Source organism: Gorilla gorilla, chromosome 8 (genome assembly GCF_029281585.2).
Source record: "Gorilla gorilla gorilla isolate KB3781 chromosome 8, NHGRI_mGorGor1-v2.1_pri, whole genome shotgun sequence".
In the NCBI taxonomy this organism is placed as follows: Eukaryota; Metazoa; Chordata; class Mammalia; order Primates; family Hominidae; genus Gorilla; species Gorilla gorilla.
Genome location: NC_073232.2, coordinates 22,601,251 through 22,623,814, shown reverse-complemented (window position 1 = coordinate 22,623,814; position 22,564 = coordinate 22,601,251). Strand labels below are relative to the sequence as shown.

Below are 22,564 nucleotides of genomic sequence, written 5' to 3'. Positions count from 1 at the left end.
AATTAAGCAAATAAAACAAATATCTTTACGGAAAAAATCAAAATACAAGTATAAACTTTCCCATATTTTAAAAACATATCAGAAATATAATTACATTTTAAAATATTTTTTAAGTCACTTCTTGGTATCTTTTGAAAACTACATTTTTCTTTAATACTTGTCTTCTCCCAGCACTACAAAATCAAACCAAATGCATATACATACCATGTGCATTCCTCATGCTTCCTTCTAAAAATGCTATGCAGGATAAATCCATTTCCAGAACTTTCCCCATTACATGCACAAAAGTATTATATTGATATTTTACAAGCAAAAGGTTAATTACAAGTTTATGATTTGGCAAAAGTATTCCAATAGAACCTCTGAGCTTTGAGTTAAAAATTAAGCCAGATATAGCCTTCTTTTAAAATAATTTAAACGTAACTTCTCCACCTTATACCCTTTAACCCCTCCCAATAAAACCACAATACATTATCAACTAATTTCTTCTAAAATATACAAGCAAAGCCTTCCAGACAACTCATTGGTTTCTAAGAAATATTTCAAGATGACATTTTCTATCCAACAGACTAAACAGTGTTTGAAATGTGATACCTTATTACAACAAAGGCATATAAATATATACGGCTTTATACTTTAGGCAGAGGTTCTTAGGACCCAAAAGGACGTATTAACAATGCAAACATAAAATCGATGGCTTAAAATATTCCGGAGAAGGCAGGGAAATTACCACCACTAATATTACTGTGACTGGATGAATAAATGTTTTGAAGTCTTTCCAAATAGACTGTTTTATTGGGAGAGGTGGGGGAGAGGAGTGGTGGTGGAGTTGAAAATAACGCAGTCTCAGATTCAGGACTTTATTAAAAAAAAAAAAAAAAATTCAAGCTTTGATCTCAAGCCACTTCATGCCGTCCACAAAAAGCCAAACCATTCCAAGCCAAAAGTCATGCATGTATTTTCCTGAATTCAAGATTTTTTTTAAAATGCAAAAACAAAAACTCATACCTCTCCAGATGGCTTCTCATTTATAGGCTAACGTATATTGATAAATTGAACAGAGATCAATGATTGTCATTTAACAACAGCTGTATAAATTTAAACTCAGAAATGTACAATTTAACATAAAAGCAGACATTCATACCTTGTAGCCACATCTTTCAAAATATGCTTCCTCTTCTTTTTTGGCGAGCTCACTACGCTTGAAATATTTTTTATTTTCCTATTAAAAAAAAATTATGTCAATAATATATCCTTGAGCAAAATTTCATGTCCCATAGTCAACAAATACCTTTAGAAAACTTTGGAAACACTCTTCAGTTTTTCAAGAATTGGATAAAATAAATATTTTTTGGTTCCAGAGATGAATACATTGATTCCCCAAGCACATCACCAACCCTCCACTATGACTATGGGCACCGATATGTGTTAAGTTCAAGTATTTTTCTTGCAGTATCCATCAGTAGGCAAGTCCATCAGCAAAGAGGATACCAAGAATATTTTCCAAATGTTTTCATTTCTTAATGTCTGAGTTCAATGATAATTTCTTCAAATGGATTCATTATGAAACACATAAAATGGTATACCTCAATTATTTTTTCCTAACAGAAACAAAATTATGACATATATAGCCTACAGTTGATATCCCACATAACAAGGGAATTCCAGGAGTATAAGTTCTTTCTTGTTACCTGGAACCTTATTATAATCAATCAGTTCTTAAAATAATCTACATATAGGGTGGTCTTGGTGAACCCTTTTATTTAAAAAATGATTTAAGGATATTTGGGGTTTTTTGTGCATTTTTCTGGTTTTCTGTTTGTTTTGGAGACAGGGTATCTCTCTGTCACGCGGGCTGGAGTGGAGTGGCACAATCAAGGCCACAACTTCGACTCCCTGGGTTCAAATGATCCTCTCACAAGGTATTTGTTTTGATATGATTTGATGTAAAGAGACAAGCTCTAAGTCTTGTCTGTGGCTAAAAAGATGTCAGTCCTTTCCACATTATACATAAAATGATCCTTATTGTTACATCTACAGTCCGTAATTTGGAGGCTTGTTGCCATCTCAGCTCTGCCTCTTAGATATTATTCCAAAGATGGCTTTGTTCAAATAAAGATACTGTCCCCGACTGTATTAACAGTAATGATATAATATTACCTGTGTACTACCTCCACACAAGTATTTAGCACCTCATAGTTCCAAAGCTCATTCACTCAGACAATGATCATCAATGGATGCTAAAACCTTCTGAAAAAGGCCGATGGTGACAATGGAAAGATGAGCCTGCCACCATTTGAACCCAATGATCAAGCTTGACATCAGTAAAAGATTATGTACCACCTATGTTATACTACAGGAATTACCCAGCCATCGTCTACGAAGTATTCTTGTTAAATGTAGGGAAGAGAGGAATTAACTAAGTGTCAATATGCCAGGAAGCAATCACACAAATCAAAGACATTTTACAAAACTAGCACCAGTTTCTCCAGCAAGTCAATGGCATGGAAAAAATCAGCCAAGTTGAGAAAATGACAACGTTCTTCATTAAAAGAAACCAAGATTCATAATAAGCAAATGCAAGGATCGAACTTCATGTTGACCTGACTTGAAAAACCAACTGTAAAAGCAAATGTATGTACATGTTTTAATTCAATTGGAAAATATACGAATGTGAGGAGAGTATTTGATAAAATTAACAAACTAATTTTAATTTTGTTGAGTGTGATCATATTTTGGTTTTAAAGGAACATGTCATTTTCTAGAGCTGCATGTTTCAGGGGAAGGATATACAGGGGCTCATCATAAAATTTTATCTATTTTCGTATTATGTTTAAAACTTTCAGAATAAGGTTTTTCTAAGTTCATTCCTTAATTCAATAAACATTTCCAGACTTATCTACCACACAACAAGCACAGCTTTACGGAAATAAAGATGAAGATATTATCTGGGGTAAGGAATCGATGGTATCATCTGAACATCAAAACTACCCTGAGTACGGTGGGGGCAAATAGTATTAACCCCTTTTTAGAGATGAGAATGCTGAGAATTAGGTTAGGTGACATTCCCAGAACTCAGGAAGAATGATGAGTAGCAGCTAGAACTCTGGTCCTTAAACCCTTTGTTCTGATCTAGTCTTCCAAGCTACAGTTCTTCACTCCCAAAATATTACTTCGGCATCTAAAATTGTTTTTGACTAGGTAGTATATAATTGTCATATTTCAAATAAGTTGGCAAACACACATTGGTATCCTCTCAGAAAGGGCTGATGTGTAGAAAGAAAGGAAAAAACACTCTTCAGGCCGGAGGCCATGGTCCAATCTTTTTAACTATGTTATCTTTGATGACCATGTCTCAATTCCATTGAACACACCTAACAAAATCTCAAGCCTAGAACATCTCAAAATGTGGTCCACAGAGGCTCTTTCAGAGGTTTTGCAAGGTCAAATTTATTTTCATGATATACTAAGACATTATGTGCCCCGTTTTCATTGTGCTCAGATTTGCACTGACAGTCCAAAAGCAACATGGGGGGAGGATTTGGGAAGGGGGACTACTGGCATCAGCAAAAATAAAGGCAAGGCCTTCAAACTGTATTCTTCACCAACATGCACTTACAAAAAAAATAAAAAGTCTAGTTTCTTTTAAGAATGTCCTTGACGAAGTATAATTAGTATAATTTTCCTAAATTTCAACCTTTGAGTACACAGCCTTTTAACAATCAGCATGAAAAAATAAAATGTATAAAGCACTTTTGTTACATACTAAAGTAGAATGGTTTTCTCAAAGAAAAGCACTTGTGCAATTGTTTGATTAGTCAGATTTGGGTGTTTGGTAGACATTTTCTCAGAACTGAACAAAACAAGCTTAAAGCTAAAAGAAAACAATGATAGTATTTACCACCTATAATAAAATTCCAGCTGTCAAGTGAGAACTGGAAAAGTTGAAAACTTGTACCCACCACCATGAGCTTAATAGCTTCCCAATACTTGAAGCCTTTTCCAATGAAATCAGTGGTGATATTAATGAGATTTTTTAATATTATCTAATCAAAAATGTCAACATTAAGAAGATCTGCATAATTCACTGAACCATGACATTACAAAATCAAGATGTTACAAAATCACATGTAGGTAAAAAGATCCATTCAAAGAGCAAAATAGATCAACAGGCTTTAATGTATGAAAAGTTCATTGAAATGATTTCAGAATCCACATTGTAACTGATCTTTAAGAAATCAATTGTCTAGTTTTGGTGTAGTATCAAGAAGAATATCCACAATTATCTGAAAAGGCTATTAAGATACTCCTTTTTCTAACTACTTATCTGTGGATGAATTTTCTTCGTGTACTTGAAAACAACATACAGCAAGAGATTGGAGAGAGAAATAGAATCCAACTGTCTAATATGCCAGAGGTTTCTAAAACAATGTCACTTTTCTCACTGAAGTGTTTGTTTTCACAAATATAGTCTTTTCATAAAAATATCTGTTAGCATACTATGGGTTTATTATTGCATTTCTACATGGAATATACATTTCGTAATTTCCTGGCTTTAATTTCTAATATGGTAATTATCAATAAATGTGTCCTATGTAAAAAGCTCTCTGGGGCTATCAATAATTGAGAATGAGACCTGAGACCAGTAAGTTTAAGTCCACTTGGCATTCTCCATGCCTATAGCATGCACAAAACAATGCTGGCAAAAACCACTGGGGCCTCAACATTGCCTATTGGTCCTGGGGTATTTACCCATTTCACTTTCTTTCATATTGTCTACACTGACCATTCCACTGTCTCCATTCTCACGAACTTCCCATCCTTTCATTCTCCCCTCATTTTCAGCAGATGACTAAACCATCTCATTTTATGGAAGCAACCAGTCAAGAACTCCTCCAAATTCCTCCCAACTCCAGTCATGAGCTGGATCTGCATTGGTCCTTTCATTTCACAGTGAAACAGAGAACCCTCCTCTGTCTGTCTAGGGCAAATCCCTCGCCAATTACTCCAGACCTCAGTTCCTCAGGGACTTCTCACCATCAATGCTGTTTTCTCCTTCACATATTCATCCTTCCCCTCTCTACTAGCTCTTGACAATTATCATTTAAGTATGCTCAAGACTCTGTCCTGGGTATCATTTACAGCAGAACCACATTAAACTGTTTAATCTAATCCGTGTCCACTTCCTTACCTCCAATTCTCTTTGCAGCCCCACAGCATATGGACATCCATCCTGTTTCACTGAAAAAACCTCCCTGGGGTCATAAATAATGTCTAAGATACAAATCCAAAGAGACTTCTCTGACTGATCTCATTCAGTCTTCGATTTAACTGCTCATTCCTTCCTTCCTTCAGTAACTTTCTTCTCTTAGCTGACAGATTCTTCTTATGTCTTCCTCACTTACTGGTTTGCTTAGATTTTCTATTTCTTGTATTTTTTTTGTACTTTTTAGCCATTTACTTCACTTAGATTTTCCAATGTATTAGAACTAGTATACAGTTTTCCTTACTAATTTTATTTTCCAATGTCTCCCATGTTGGTTCCTGCCATTCCTTCCATTGGTCCTTCATTTCAGAATGTTTTGTATAATGTGGGGTAGGGGTTGTTGCTTATTATTTCCATATGGATATCCAGTTGTTCAGCATCATTTACTGAAAATATCTTTCCTTCCATTTGGTTTTAGTGTCTTTGTCAAAAATCAATAATTGTGTAAGGGTGGCTCCGTTTTGGGTGCTCTGTTATACTCTAGTGGTGTTAGTTGTTGCTCTTTATGCCAGCGCTATGCTGTTTTGATTATTGTAGCATTGTTACTGCAGCACAGCGTAGTATCTTGCATATAGGAAAGATGCAGTAAATACTGGAAGGAAAAAAAGCTAAAATTCTGCACATAGCTCATCCTCATAACTACAACTAGTAAAACTACTAATTACTCCCCATTGACTTTCTAGAGCAGCCTGGTTTTCCACATGAGGTTTTGCATTAAATGAAAACTCACCAATTCTAGGCTCCAAAACACTGGTGTTCTAGCAATGCAGACACCACATTTACCTCAGGGTGGTTACACCAGGCAGGGCACTTTAGGACAGGTGGTAAGAGGATATCTTAGTCACTTCTCTGCAATTTGAGAAAGAGGCACTCACAAGCTAAGTACTGATTATTTCAACTATCACAGATTAACCACAAAAAGCTGGGACACCACTTGAAATGACCAAAGATGAGGTGGCTCTTCTTTCTGGAAGAGCAATACCACACAGACAACTGTTTTCTAGCTACAGATGCGGTAATGACAACAATCTACTGATCCCTGACCCGTGTTTTCTAAAAAATTAAAACAAAGGGACTTGCTCTTCCCCATCTTGTAAGATGGTGGGTGAAAAAGTTGAGAAGCCGGATACTAAAGAGAAGAAACCCAAAGCCAAGAAGGCTGAGGCTGGTGACAAGGTGAAAAAGGGTCACCTCAAGGCTAAGAAGCCCAAGAAGGGGAAGCCCCATTGCAGCACAACCCTGTCCTTGTCAGAGGAATTGGCAGGTATTCCCGATGTGCTATGTATTCCAGAAAAGCTGTGTATAAGAGAAAGTACTCAGCCACTAAGTCCGAGGTTGAAAAGAAAAAGAAGGTTCTTGCAACTGTTACAAAACCAGTTGGTGGTGACAAGAATGGTAGTACCCAGGTGGTTAAACTTCATAAAATGCCTAGATATTTTCCTACTGAAGATGTGCCTCAAAAGCTGTTGAGCCACGGCTAAAAAAAAAAAAAAAAACAACCCTCAGTTGACACGTGAGAAAACTGCGAACCAGCATTACCCCGGGGAACGTTCTGATCATCCTCACTGGATTCCACAGAGGCAAGAGGGCGGTCTTCCTGAAGCACCTGGCTAGTGGCTTGTTACTTGTGACTGGACCTCTGGTCCTCAATCGAGTTCCTCGATGAAGAAAACACCAGAAATCTGTCATTGCCACCTCAACCAAAATTGTTATCAGCGATGTAAAAATCCCAAAACATCCCACTGATGCTTATTCAAGCAGCAGTAGCTGCAGAAGCCCAGACACCAGGAAGCTGAGATCTTCAGCACAGAAAAAGATAAATACAAGATTACAGAGCAGCACAAGATTGATCAGAAAGCTGTGGAGTCACAAATTTTACCAAAAATCAAAGCTATTCCTAAGCTCCAGGGCTACCCGCGATCTGTGTTTGCCCTGACTCATGGAATTTATCCTCACAAATTGGTGTTCTACATTTTTTAAGAAGAACCTAATTAAATAACTGATAACAAAAAAGGAGGACTGAATAAAACATGATAAAATCATTTGTGGTTGTAAGAATTATTTCATAACACTTTTTTCACATACATATCAGATCAATATATAAAAATGTATTGCTATGAACGGGGCAGTGAAAAAGTCTGAAAGTTACTGACAGACACTATGATGCAGAAAGATGAAAGATATAAAGCAACTATTCTGCATGAAATAATAGAGCTGCAGATCTAAAGACTGTCTTCCCATGGATACAACAGAAAAGACGCCTAGTTGTGTATGCTCCCTTACATCATGCAAAAGCACTCACCCTCAAATTGGTCTAAGACTTGAGATCTATCCCGGCTGGCCACAGGAATATGAGAACATCGTGGAACCCTCTAAGCCTCAATTTCATCATCCATGAAAACAGCATTGCCTTGTGCACTAATTAACCGTTTTAAAGCTCAAATCAGATAGCATACAGCACTTTGAAAAATATAAATCACGTTAGTCTAATAATTTTCCAGTGCTTTGTTACATTAGCCCTATCAAAACTAGTTCTATGTTTGTAAGGTGAATAAATATCCATTCTATCTGTACAGGTTAACAGAGCAGGCTCTGAAGTAGGAACAGACCAAGGTTCAAATCCAGGCTCTATCTCTTGCTAGCTGCATAATCCTATAGTCATGTAACTTCTCTTAGCTTCCAGTTTCCTCATCTGTAAATGGGAATAATGGTAACTTGTTGTACAAGTTAGAAAACACATATTGCATGATGCCTAACATTACTGCTAATATAAACTATGAATGTCAGTATTTTTTTTTTTTTGAGATGGAGTCTCGCTCTGTCGCCCAGGCTGCAGTGCAGTGGCACAATATCAGCTCACTGCAAGCCGCGCCTCCCAGGTTCACGCCATTCTCCTGCCTCAGCCTCCTGAGTAGCTGGGACTACAGGCACCCGCCACCATGCCCAGCTAATATATATATATATTTTTTTGTATTTTTAGTAGAGATGGGGTTTCACTGTGTTAGCCAGGATGGTCTCAATCTCGTGATCTGCCCACCTCAGGCTCCCAAAGTGCTGGGATTACAGGCATGAGCCACCGCGCCCGGCCGAATGTCAGTATTTTAATTCCCATTTCATCTATGCCCTTTGTTGGTCTGAACTGCTCTGTGACTGAAAAAATCAATCTTATCTTCTGGCTGGAATTATGTGATAATTCAATCAACTACCAAATTAAAAAATGAAAGACACCCAGGAAAAGTTTATATATTATAAATTATAAACGACCCTGAAGAATCTAAAGTTTTTTTAATGATCATTTTTGTAGATTGGTCCATTTCAATGACGAAGAACATGATTATGCAAATATTCATGTTGTGAACCCTGAGGGTGAGCTGAATATTTTGTGATTCACTTTTCCCTTTAAAGCACTTAGATTTCAACACCCTGGCCCTTCCTAACATCAACTATGCACTCCAACACCTAAATTTAAAATACTCCCAACCACTCATCAAAAGGTCCCTGCAGTAGACATAAAAACATTTACAAATATGAACAAGCTTTTCCCCATACCTACCAAACAGCATTCTATTACCTCCACTTTTCTAATTGTTTTTAAAGTTTCAATGATCATGAAATTTGCCATTTACCAAGCTAAGAACTCTAACTTACTTACACTACATCACATACATCAATCGTACACAACATCCAAATATCTAAGTCAGATATTCTGTGATGCACGGATTTCCATGGGTCCTGTAGACCCTCTGAGAGGACTCATGAGATCAAAAGTGTTTTCTATAGTAAGGCATTATCTGCCTGCTCACTCTGATGACATCTGCACTGTAGGTGAAAAGCAATGGTAAATTTGCTAAAGCCTTAGCAAGAACCAAGGCAGTGACTCTAAACTGCCACTGCAGTCAGAGGGAGCCAGTTTCTCTAAACAAATTTACTCGTTATGATAAAGGAGTAAAATTACTATTTTTATTAAGTCTTGATCTTTGGCCATATCTTTTTAATATTATGTGACAAAAACAGGAAAGATGCATACAACACTTCTCATTTATACCAAAGTTTGCTGGTTGTGTGGAGGAAAGTAATTGAGTTGCAAGCTAAACTGGCTTTTTCACGGAATACCATTTGTACACTTAAGAACACCTGGCAAACCATGGTTCTTCAGACTTGGGTATTTGGCAGACAACTTCCCCAAACTGAACAAAGTGAGCAGATCACTTCAAGAAAATAACTGATAATATTTGTTGCCTATGATAAAATCCCAGCTTCCAAGTGGAAATTAAAAGTGTGGTGAACTTAGATCAGTCATCAGGAGCCTGACAGTTTCCTAATGCTTACAGATGTTTCTCAGATCAGTGGATATTAAATAAAGTGATCTTTTCATATTGTGTAATGAAATGTGTCAACAGGTGGGAGACCTGCATAATTCAGTAACCCAATATTTTCCAAATGATCGATCAGTGAATATTTTTAACGTTTCTCAGTTTTAACTTCTAATATGGTAAATACGGATAGAAATAACACATAAACAAAAGTCCTTCAAGATCTTCAGTAACTTTTAAGAGTGTGAAGGGGTCCTGAGACCAAAAGCTTTGAGAACCAGCGGTCTAAGTTACTGCTACACAATAAAGTAAGGGAGATCATCTTCAGGAAGTTCCTAAATCATGTAATTCTTTCTCCCCCTTTTTAGTACCTTTCCAAAAGAGTCTTAGCATTCCCATCAGTGAAGAGCAGGCCTACAGACTTTTCATGTGTTGAAGAGAGAAGGAGGAGGAATAGAATTTAAAAAATTGGGATTTACTATTAGAAAGGAATTTTTATTACTTTTTTTTTTTTTTTTTTTTTTTTAGAGACAGGGACTCGCTCTCCCACCCAGGCTGGAGTGCAGTGGCACGATGATAGCTCACTGCAACCTGAACTCCTGGGCTCAAGCGATCCTCCCGCCTTGGTCTCCCAAGCAGCCGGGACTAGACGCGCGCACCACCACACCCGGCTAGAAGGAATTTTTTTTTTGAGACGGTGTCTCACTCTGTCGCCCAGGCAGGAGTGCAGTGGTACGATGTCGGCTCACGGCAACCTCCGCCTCCCGGGCTCAAGTGATTCTCTGGCCTCAGCCTCCTGAGTAGCTGAGATTACAGGCGCGCACCACCACGCCCAGCTAATTTTTGTGTTTTTAGTAGAGACGGGGTTTCACCATGTTTGCCAGGCTGGTCTCGAACCCCTGACCTCAGGTGATCTACCCACCAAAGTGCGGGGATTACAGGTGTGAGCCACCGCGCCCGGCGCCCCTTCCTCCATGTTTCAATTGGGTACAAACCCTTCGTAAGGCAACAGAAGGGAACTCTCAGGAGCACTGGGGCACGTCCGCAGAATGCCAACAGGTGGGAGCGGGGATAGGGGGCAGTTAGGTAAAATGGAGGGAAACAGGGTCAGTCGGGGGGAAAATAGCCAAAGCCTCGGGTTTTCCTGCAATTCCCACACCTGCATCCCTAAGGCTCCCAAGTGGTTACCGGAAGGAAGGCCGTGAGTGTAAGTTGCCCGGGTCCTTGGCGTTTTGAACAAAGAATTGGACAAAACGCACAAAAAAAATAACAAAACACAGGAATGAAGCGGCAAAAGTAGGGACTTATTAACGCGAGAAAGCACTCCACAGGGTGTGAGTGGGCCCGAGCAAGCGGCTCGAGGCCCCGGTTAGAAAGTTTTCTGGGTTTTAGGTACTCCTTCTGAGGTCCCTATCAGCTACCCCGTATCTGGATGAAGGGTTCGGTCTGTGGCTAAAGACTGAGGTGAACTGGCGCCCTATGCAGATGAAGGGATGGCCCGTGTTTGGCCCACGGCCAATGCAGGGCACGTTCCCTTCCCATCTGAGAGGTGGTGGAAAGGCAGGGATGCGGGGAGAGCCGCAGCCTGGAGCCTTTGCTACTCGGTGGTGGGAAGATGAGGATTTTTCTTTTGGTTTGGCTTTTGGACGTGGGCGTTAATTGGCCTCAGGTTCCCGCCCCCCGACCCAGGTGTTTTCCTTTTGATCCAGCTTTGGGAAGTCAGCACGAATCGTACTCAAGTTCCCAGCTCTCAGACCCTATTCTCCAGCCTCAAGAGTGAGACGCCAAGGGTTGGATCTAAAGTGGGCCTACCAGGGGTAGTGGCAGGACACTCGCTAAGCCCCTTCCCCGCCCCGAATCCTCTGAGTATCGTCACCCTCACCCCAAAACCCCGACACACACACTCTCACTCTTACATCCCGACCCCCACGACCGCAGGGTCCTCACCACCAGCAGGTTCCTGTCCTCCACCAGCTGCCGCTTCCGAAGGATCTCTGATTTCAGAATGTCCATCTCGCCGCCAGAATTTAAGCTCCAGTTTCCCGCTCCAGCTCCTCGAACCCAGCCTCACTGGGCCGGCGGCCGCGAACCCACTGAGTATACGGAACAACAAGCCCAAACACCTGAGAACAACTGATAGGGGCCGCTTCCGGCGGAAGCTGGGATGAGAGAGATGAGGGAAGAGAGTGCCCCGGGGCGCCTGTGGTGGCCAAAGCAGCTGTGCGTGAGTGCCCACTGGCGGCGCCCTCCGGCAGCGCGCCTGCAGTTTCCCCTCGTAGAGAGGTTTAACGTGAACGTGCACGGAAACCCGGGTCTTTATAGTACTCTCTGCACCTGCTAGTTCAGTTCCAAAAGCCTCTCGAAGAACACCTCCGTAATGCCGGTTAAATCAAGATCTTTATTAACTGGAAATTTACATTAGGGTTTCTGAAGTTACTTGCTTGCAAAATTAGTGTACTAAAAGGATGAGAAAAATCTAAATAATAATACTAACTTGTAACAATAGAGTGAAAGGGCAGTGTTCATTACTAGCCTGTTAAATTTCCTGTGAACTTAGACGACTACATCCATTTAAGGCAGTTTGGAAGTCAGTTTATCTCCACTCCCTCTGTTTTAGATTGCTTACCAATCTTGGTGATAATTGAACATTTACCTCAAGCTAACTAATCACTTTTTTGGTCATGTGTTCGGCAATCAAGATTTTTCAGTGACATGATTGGAGATGTAATCAGAAATTCCTTTTTTTTTTTAAATCCAACCCAAGGGAAAAAAACTTAAATTGAAAAGAAAAATTATGTCAGAGATTTTTTAAGTCCCTAACATTTGTTTACAGTGGACTTATTTTTCTCATGTCATTGAAGCACGTTTAAAAACTGTTTTTGTGAAATCATAATTGAACAATATTTGACATTTCGTTTTTCTTACTCAAAAAAGGTAAGAAATATCATTTTGTTGAGTCAGCTGATAATGGGTAAAATGCTTTACAAAACAAAAAAATGAACAATTGAATTATTTCAATTTAGAAAGTCTTTTGTGGGGGGTGATACTTTATCTAAAAGATATCTGAGACCAGACGGGGTGGCTCACCCCTGTAATCCCAGAACTTTGGGAGGCCGAGGTGGACAGATCACCTGAGGTCAGGAGTTCAAGACCAGCCTGGCCAAAGTGGTGAAATCCCGTCTCTACTAAAAATACAAAAATTAGCCAGGCGTGGTGACAGGTGCCTATAGTCTTAGCTACTCAGGAGGCTGAGACAGGAGAATTGCTTGAATCCGGGAGCTGGAGGTTGCAGTGAGCCAGGATCATGCCACTGCAGTCCAGCCTGGGTGATAGAGCAAGACTTTGTCTCAAAAACAAAACAAAATAAAATAAAATATACCTGACTTTTGCCAGAAATAAGCCAACACAGGAAAATGTCCTTGAACTAAATATGGCAACACTCTTGCATGAATATGGGTTTCCCTCACTAATTCAATGAGCGAATAATAATTTATTAGCATTTTCCTGATTTAGGGATTAGGGATTGTTAGACACAAAAAAAACCTGAAGGGTTAAGACAGATGACAGTAACAGCAATGGAAGTTTACAGAGAACACAACGGCTGGCTACCTGGGAAACTGTCAGTGTAAACCAGAGAAGTTACTAGCTACAGTTAACAGCCTCCCCTTACATTTTAGACTTTCATTGATTTCTACGTTTATGTAAACATGTGCACTCAATCCTGATTAAGGCCTGAGATCAAAGAGTGATAGAGAGAAATACTTGAACAAGCAACTGACAAGCAAGCTTTTCAATTCAAAAGGAAGGAAAAAAGATATCCAGGAGCTTTTAGAAATACTTAAAAGAGGCCGGGCACAGTGGCTCACACCTACAATCCGAGCACTTTGGGTGGCCAAGGCGGGCGGATCAACTGAGGTCAGGAGTTTGAGACCAGCCTGGCCAACATGGTGAAACCCTGTCTCTACTACAAAAATACCCGGGCTTGGTGGCACACACCTGTAGTCCCAGCTATTCAGGAGGCTGAGGCAGGAGAATCGCTTTAACCTGGGAGGTGGAGGTTGCAGTGAGCCAAGATCACGCCACTGCACTCCAGCCTGGGTGACAGGGCAAGACTCTGTCTCAAAAAAAAAAAAAAAAGAAAAGAAAAGAAACACTTAAAAGAACAAATCACCGTGACCCTAAGAGAGACCATATTCATTTAAAAAAACATGCATCCCATTTCATCACAATCATTATTTAAAAAGTGAAATATTGGGACTGGGTACAGAGGCTCACACTTGTAATCCCAGCACTTTGGGAAGCCGAGGCAGGAAGATCACTTGAACCCAGGAGTTCAAGGCTGCAGTGAGCATTGATCGCACCACTGCACTCCAGCCTGAGTGGCAGAGTGAGACACTGTCTCTAAAACAAAAATAAATAAATAAGAGATAAAAATGAAAAATTGGAAACAACCCAAGTGTTCTAAATGGAGGAATAGTTAAATAAAATATAGTTTATACATACAACCAAATAACATGGCATCATTAAAAACCATGTTTTTAAAAATTCAATGGTATGGGAATGCTCATGATACAATGTTCGGTCCAAAAGTAGCATAATGAAACTTTATAGCATATAGTCTCTGCTTTTTAACAAAAACATAGACATATGCTTTTTAACAAAAACATATAGACGTAATAAAACATTGATTGGAAGGAAACATACCAAAATATCAAGTTTTTATCTGGACAGTAGAACAATTGGAGATTCTTATTTTCTGCTTTATACCACAATTTGGTACAAATCTCATAATATGGGGGGGAATATTCAGGTATCAGTCTTTTTCTGTTTAATTATTATTTAGACTATTTATAAATTTTCTAGCATGTCTATTTTAGACATTGTATATGATAAATTTTGAAGAGTATCTATAAAAGAAAGCAAAGAATTAGATAAAGAATTTTTTAAATTTCCATAGTTATTCAATCTAATATTTAAATATCTTATATATGAGCTCTATACTACATTAGCTTCTGTGACCTAAACCAAAACATAGACCCTGCCCGCAAAGAGATAGCCAGTTAGTTGGGGAATCAAGAAATAGATCTTAAAAAGTTAAATTATGTAAGATTTAATAGTGTATATGTGGCTATAATTTCAGAAATTAAAAATCAGTCATCTTCTAAAAGAAAAAAGGGTAAAAATCAGTACAGGATTGATGAGATATTCCTCTGTAGAGGTAACTCATCCTAGGAAGTTATTTGTCATTTCTGGAGACTGGAGGGAAATGCCAAATTGAATCAGGATCACCTGGATTTGTTTTGTGGCTGCCCTAAAAGATGGAATGTAACTTAAACAGCAAAGAAAAGCTCTATGATTCAATACAGTGGCTCTCAATCCTTAACATGCTTCAGGATAACCTGGAGGACTTTTTGAAACACAGATGGCTGGTCCCCAACCCCAGAAATTGTCTTTCTGTAGGCTTGGGGTGGGACCCAAGAATTTGCTTTTTGAAAAAACTCCCAAGGGAGATGGATGCTGTTGATCCAGGGACCTCATTTTGAGAACTGCTGACCTAATATATTATTTTGTCATCTCCTGCGGGGGAAAAAGTGCATTTGCAGTCTGAAATGCAGTCTGCACGAGTCTTCAGAGTTGGAGCAGAGCGGGAAGGCTGGGTCGGTGGTATCTGCAGCACGGTCACAGGCACCTCAAAGGGCACCCGTCCACTCCCAGTAATGCTGCTTCTGGGAATTTCCTAATGGCAAGGGAGCAGGCTCCCTCCAGATCCAGCCACCTTTACAAAACTGCTTTGTAGGGTTAGACCACAGAGAATGACTTATCCAATCTGGGACAATCAGAGTCCCTTCCCTAGAAAACTAAAATTGGAATGGAGTGGATCCTTCCAAGACTCAGGATATATAAAATGTGAATTCCAGAGTGATAGCCACTTCAGCCAGGCTGGTGCATACCATCCCACAAGAGCCAATTGTTACATTTTTGAGAATTTTGTGTCAGTTGTCAAACTTAGCAATTATTAAAAATCAAATGAGTTTACTTGTAATCAAATAAATCATATTATAAACGAAGTTAATAAATACACAGAACCTAATTCTTATTTTACTACATTTTTACTCTTATGCTCTTGGAGTTATTTATGACTGTTGTATCTTTGTGGTGGAAATACTATAAAATGGTGGCTCCTGCAGACCTCTTACCAGTTCCAGGCTTGAGGACCCCACCTTGGCAACTGGAAATCAAGCACAGTGACTGTATTAGTCAGGGTTCTCCAGAGAAACAGAGCCGCTAGGATACATAGGTATTTATCAGAAGAGATTTATTATGGGAATTGGCTCACTCAATTATGGAAGCTGTGAAGTCCCACAATCCTGCCTTCTGCAAGCTGAAGAACCTGGAAAGCCAGGGGCTTAATTCAGCTGGAGTCTGGGGGCCTGAGAATAGGAAGGTGGGAGGTTGAGCTGGCTTGGCTAGCATAAGTCCCGGAGTCTGAAGGCTCAAGAACCAGGAATTCTGATGTCCAAGGGGAGTAAAAGGCGATGTCCAGCTCAAGAAGAGAGAGACAGGCCAGGCATGGTGGCTCATGCCTGTAATCCCAACATTTTGGGAGGCCGAGGCTCAGTTGAGGCCAGGTGTTCAAGACCAGCCTGGGCAACATAGCAAGACCCCATCTCTACAAAAAATAAAATTAATAAATAAAAGAGAGATAGAATTCACCCTTCTTCTTCTCTCCTGGCCCTCAACAAATTGGATGATGCCCACGCATTACTCAGTCCACCAACTCAAATGCTAATATCTTCCAGAAACATGTTTGCAAATACACCCAGAAATAATGTTTTACCGGGGATCTGGGTGGGCATCCCTTTGGCCCATCAAGTTGACACAGAAAGTTAACCATCACACTGGGAGTATTTACACCACAGAAATTGGCAAACTGTTGATCTATTGTTTTGTTGGCTGTCTAAACTTTAAAGTTTATGGAGAAAATGTTCACAATACAGATCAGGGTTTTTCAACCTTGGGCCCCATAGTTCCTTACTGAGGGATGCCTCTGGCCTCATGTCATTAGACACCAATCACATCCCTTCCCTAGTTGTGACAACCAAAAAAAAAAAATCTCTGGATCGCCAAATGTCCTTTGAGAAACCAAATCTCTCTCTAGTGGAGAACCACTGATAAAAATTAAATTTATTTATGTATTTATTGAAACAGAGTTTCCCTCTGTCACCCAGGCTACAGTGCAGTGGCACAATCTCGGCTCACTGCAACCTCCACCTCCTGGGCTCAAGCGATTCTCCTGCCTCAGCCTCCCGAGTAGATGGGACTGCAGGCATGCGCCACCACACCCAGCTAATTTTTGTATTTTTAGTAGCGATGGGGTTTCACCATATTGGCCAGGCTGGTGTTGAATTCCTTGCCTCAAGTGATCTGTCGGCCTTGGCCTCCCAAAGAAAAATTAAATGTAAAAGTGTTGTGTCTGTAGCCATTACTTAGTAAATAGGACAAAAAAATTGAGGAAATAGTCTTCTAGTATTTGAAAACTATCATCTGATTCAATTGAGTCTCTCCTGTCATTGACAAACAAGTGAAGTTCTGACATACATCTTCGTTGTTCACTTTTGTCTTATTCATTGATTGAAGCCAAAATATTAGCCAGCGTTCATGTCAGACTGAGCTTGACATGTTCATCAATTATAGCCATAGGTTGTCTAGGAATGCTGGAGTGTTGCAAAAATCAATGAAAGCATTCTGGGAGAATCAATGGGCTATATGGAATTTACAATAAAGATTATTGTGCAGTTTATTATTATTTATAAATTGTGTCCTCTGCATGCTTTATGTCAGTAAAAATTATATGAATATATGTGCACACCTTTTTCTCCCCCAAGAGGCGATATTTTAAATATTTCCAGCACAGCACTGACCATGATCCACCTCCCATATTGGATGATTACCAGAAAATTGTTTAGCAAAGAAACTTGGAATATCAAGAAAAAAGAGTGAAATAGAGTTGCAAGAAGACCCATGAAGAGTAAACCGTGAAGAATAATCCCTGCTCCCCCACTCCCAGATCTCCAATTCTCTACTCTGGTTCTTCCTAGAGTCTGGCTTGTATCCCTGTCCCAAAAAATACCACTGAAGCCTACTACCATATTTTGGCATTTTTAAGGTGCTCTCTTTTTTTTATATTTTAATGTTTCTGAATTCAGGATGCACCTTACAACCAATATGTTACAACCACCACAGTGAGGACTATGATGTTCTCTCCAGATATTCTCTTCAGGCCAATGCACCTGTCCCCCATCTGCAGGGAACAAGGGTTGCTGATGGCACACAGCTACACCCTGCACTGGCATGACCCCAGGCTGCAGGGACCAGTCTCAGCCGCAGGGACCAGTCTCAGCTGCAGGGACCCACCTCACCCAAGGTTACCACTGCTTCAAGGGGCATCCCAAACCAATGACTGATGTAGAGATTCAAAAGCCCAACTCCATTGCCTCAACTCAACTCTAAAGGGTCATTCTATCTAGCTCCAGAGCTTGCCCCAGGAGCATGACAGAAGGTCTCAGCTGCAACTTCTTTGCAGTCCAGCTTCTCCCTCTGCCAAACCCAGCCTTCCTCATTTCCTTACAGATGCATCTCCAAGAGGATTCCCAAAGAAACAGAACCGTTTGCTCACAAAGTAAAGAAATGTTTTGTTCTGGACTCATGGGTATGCTTATCCATTTGGTAGGGAATTATTAAATTGGTATTCTAGTTTTTACATCAGTTATTTTTGTGGATATCGTTAATGAGAGTTGCTCCCTGGCCTGGTCCAAGTCTGGTAACACCAACAGAATTGAATTTAAGAGTGTTAAAAGTTGAACCGGGCGCAGTAGCTCACGCCCATAATCCCAGTACTTTGGGAGGCCCAGGTGGGCGGATCACCTGAGGTCAGGAGTTCAAGACCAGCCTGGCCAACATGGTAAAGCCCAGTCTCTACTAAAAATACAAAAATTAGCCAGGTGTGGTGATGGGCACCTGTAATCTCAGCTACTTGGGAGGCTGAGGCAGGATAATGGCTTGAACCCAGGAGGTGGAGGTTGCAGTAAGCGGAGATCGCACCATTGCACTCCAGCTTGGTTGACAAGAGTGAAACTCCATCTTAAAAAAAAAAAACAAAAAAGAATGTTAAAAGTTGAGAAGATCTTGGATCCTGGTAGATCTGCAAATATCAGTCAGCCCTGTGATGCCCAGGCTGAGACTGACACCAGCTGACAACAACCAGTGCCATCTTCTTTTCTTGAACATTCACAGTAATCGGATGGGGGGCAGCCCATATACCATAGCCAGTGCCCTTTTCTTGTTCCATGCCATTTCTTCTCTGCTGTTATCTGTCCTTCTATTCTCTTTCTCCCAAATCTTTTCTACTGTTTTATTAGTGGTATATTCGAAATAAAATGAATTAAAGAGGGAGGTCAAGAGAAAAAGAGAAAAAATTCAAGATTAGATCAAGAAAGGAGGCTAGGCACCACGGCTCACGCCTCTAATCCCAGCACTTTGGGAGGCCGAGATGGGCAGATCACTTAAGGTCGGAAGATCGAGACCATCCTGGCCAACATGGTGAAACCCCATCTCTACTAAAAATACAAAAATTAGCTGGTGTGGTGGCACGTACCTGTAATCCCAGCTACTCGGGAGGCTGAGGCAGGAGAATCACTTGAACCCAGGAGGCGGAGGTTGCAGTGAGCTGAGATCGCGCCACTACACTCCAGCCTGGGTGACAGAGTGAGACTCTGTTTCAAAAAAAAAAAAGAAGAAGAAGAAGAAAAAGTAACCAAGAATGCAAAAGTGCTTGAAGGAAATGTGAGAAATATTGCCTGCAACTCAATGGCAATAAACTTGAAAACCTAGAAGAAATGGATGATTTCTTAGCAAAAATCTAAGTTACCACAATTAACCAAGAAAGAGTAGAAAACTTTAATAAGCAAATGGAACAGAGAGAAAGCAATGTGATTGTAGACCCCCACTTACAAAGGCGCCAGATCCACATGTTTTCCTATTGAGATCTATGCAGCCTTTGAAGAAGAAATACTTCTAACATGATTTGAGCAAGTTATTCTCAAACTTTTTGGTCTCAGAACCCCTTTCCATTTTTAAAAATTCTTGAGGACCCCCAAAAAGCTTTGTGTGGGTTATAGCTCTTGATATTTGTCATACTATAAATAAAAACAGAAATTTAAAAAAATTAATTCACTTAAAATCATATAATGAACACTTTATATATTAATACAAACAACATGTTTTTGTCAAAAGCAATTATAGTTTCAAAAAATTTAAGGAGAAAAGTAGCATTATTTTACACTGTTGCAAACTTCCTTAATGTCTAGCTTAGTGGAAGAACACAGGATTCTCCTATCTACTTCTCCATTCGATCTATTGCAGTATATTATATTGGTTGAAGCATAGAAGGAAAATCTAGCCTCACAGAGATACGTAGTTGGAACAGGGAAAAGTATTTTAATTATGGAAATTCTTCTTTGATATTACCTCCAAGCTTGAGTAGCAGTTGTTTTTTAAGAGTTAGTTGCAATGTGGAATCTGAAACATTAAAATTCACTGGTCTATCTTGAATTTTGGATGGATCTTTACTCATACGTGATTTTGTAACAGAATCCATTGGTCATTTGGAAAGTATGAGTTCAGTGATGTATACAGATCTTCCAAATGTTGACACATTTTATTACACAGTATTTTAAAAATCACATTCATTAATACCACCTCCTCCATCTCATCAGAAAAAAAGTCTTTTTTGTTGTTTTGTTTTGAGACAGAGTCTTGCTCTGTCGTCAGGCTGGAGTGATCTTGGCTCACGGCAACCTCCGCCCTTCAGGATCAAGCAATTCTCCTCCCTCAGCCTCCCAAGTAGCTGGCATTACAGGTGTGTGCCATCACACTCGGCTAATTTTTGTATTTTTAGTAGAGACAGGGTTTCACCATGTTGGCCAGACTGGTTTCAAACTCCTGACCTCAAGTGATTCACCTGCCTCAGCCTCCCACAGTGCTGGGATTACAGGCGTGAGCCACCACACCTGGCCAGAAAAGCCTTTTAATCCCTGGGCAGACATCAAGCTCATGGTGACAGGTGCAACTTTCCAAAATGCTAATTTTTACTGAAAGCCCACTTTTATCACTAGCAACAAATATTGTCTGGTGTTTTCCTCACATGACAGGCTCACTTTGTTCATTTGCAAAAAAATGTCCACCAGAGAGTATAAATTAGTTCAACCATTGTGGAAAACAGCGTGGCAATTCTTCAAGGATCTAGAACTAGAAATACCATTTGACCCGGCAATCCCATTACTGGGTATATACCGAAAGGATTATAAATCATTCTACAATAAAGACACATGCACACGTATGTTTATTGCAGCACTATTCACAATAGCAGAGATTGGAACCAACCCAAATGTCCATCAGTGATAGACTGGATTAAGAAAATGTGGCACATATACACCATGGAATGCTACGCGGCCATAAGAAAGGATGAGTTCACGTCCTTTGCAGGGACATGGATGAAACTGGAAACCCTCATTCTCAGTAAGCTATCACAAGATCAGAAAACCAAACACCACATGTTCTCACTCATAAGTGGGAGTTGAACAATGAGAACACGTGGACATGGGGAGGGGAACATTACACACCGGGGCCTGCGGAGGGTGGAGGGCTAGGGGAGGAGAAATACCTAATGTAAGTGATGGGTTGATGGGTGCAGCAAACCACCATGGCATGTGTATACCTATGTAACAAACCTGCACGTTCTACACATGTATCCCAGAACTTAAAGTATAAAAAAAAAAAGAAAAAAATCACACACACACACACACAAGTGAGATGTCATAAAAAGAAAAAAAATGTCCACTAGATACCCAACTCTGAAGAACCACAGTTTGTCTATTGCTTATTCTTTCTAGTAAAAGAAATATTCCAGGGGAAAAAAAAGCTAGCTCAGTTTGCAATTCAATTGCACAATGCTTTTTCTAAAGCTAACCATCATACTTCTGTATGCAGCAGGTTGTTTTCTGTGTACTTCCTGTTTCATCACACAGAATATTAAAAAGATGCTTATTCAAGTGTCAAGATCTAATAAAATTAATAATTTCTACTGCTTTATTGAAAATATGTTTAAGTGAAACTGGCTTTTTTTTTAAAATTTTCTTTCATGGGCATATGGCAGTGAAGACTATGACGGCTGGTAAGGTTTCATGCTGGTGTTTTGGTTCACTCTAATGTTACCAGCACACTGACTGTTGTTTTTGTACCTCCAGTGCAAATGTCAACATAGTGAAAAGGGCAAATAATGTTAGCGTTATTGTAAAAATAGCTTTGACCTCACCAATCCCCTCAATGGACCGCACTTTTGAGAACTGCCGCTCTAAAATTATTCTAGATTACAGAAAAATTTGGAAAGCTCTCCAGGGCATTTTATGAAGCCATGATAAACTTCACACTGATGCCTGAAAAAGGACCAATGAAAAAACATATATACATCCTCACTGCATTTATGATCATAGATTGAAAACTTGTGCCTAAAATATTAGCAAATAGAATTTAGCAGTGCATTAAAAAACACACTATGGGCCAGGCAAAGTGGCTGAGGCCTGTAATCCCAGCACTTTGGGAGGCCAAGACAGGCGAATCACGAGGTCAGGAGATCGAGACCCTCCTGGCTAACATGGTGAAACCTCGTCCCTACTAAAAATACAAAAAATTACCTGGGCTTGGTGGCATGCGCCTGTGGTCCCAGTTACTTGGGAGGCAGAGGAAGGAGAATCACTTGAACCCGGGAGTCAAAGGTTGCAGTGGGCCAAGATCCTGTCACTGCACTCCAGCCTGGGCAACAGAGCGAGACTCCATCTGGAAACACACACACACGCACACACTATGACTAAGTAGGGTTTATTCCAAGGAAATGTACCTAAATAATTAACTACATCAACAAATTACA

General features: G+C 40.1%; 1 protein-coding gene and 1 pseudogene across 5 annotated transcripts in view; one reads left to right on the top strand and one right to left on the bottom strand.

Moving 5' to 3' along the window:
• PRPF18 (pre-mRNA processing factor 18) overlaps nt 1–22,350 on the bottom strand; it is a 54,767-nt gene extending 32,417 nt beyond the window's left edge. The window contains exons 1-3 of one of the 5 annotated variants that reach the window (XM_031015010.3): nt 11,527–11,742; nt 1,145–1,222; nt 1,009–1,035 (exon numbers count right to left, since the gene is read on the bottom strand). In XM_031015010.3, the coding sequence (XP_030870870.1) occupies nt 1,009–1,035; nt 1,145–1,222; nt 11,527–11,592 (171 nt within the window). In that variant the 5' untranslated portion in view covers nt 11,593–11,742. Of the gene's footprint in view, nt 1–1,008; nt 1,036–1,144; nt 1,223–11,526; nt 11,755–22,331 lie in introns of those variants that run through there. The other 4 variants (XM_031015013.3, XM_055352385.1, XM_031015012.2 and 1 more) reach the window with 4 other exon arrangements.
• On the top strand, nt 6,365–7,293 carry LOC109028436 (large ribosomal subunit protein eL6-like; annotated as a pseudogene).
• Nucleotides 22,351–22,564: the final 214 nt, after the last annotated feature.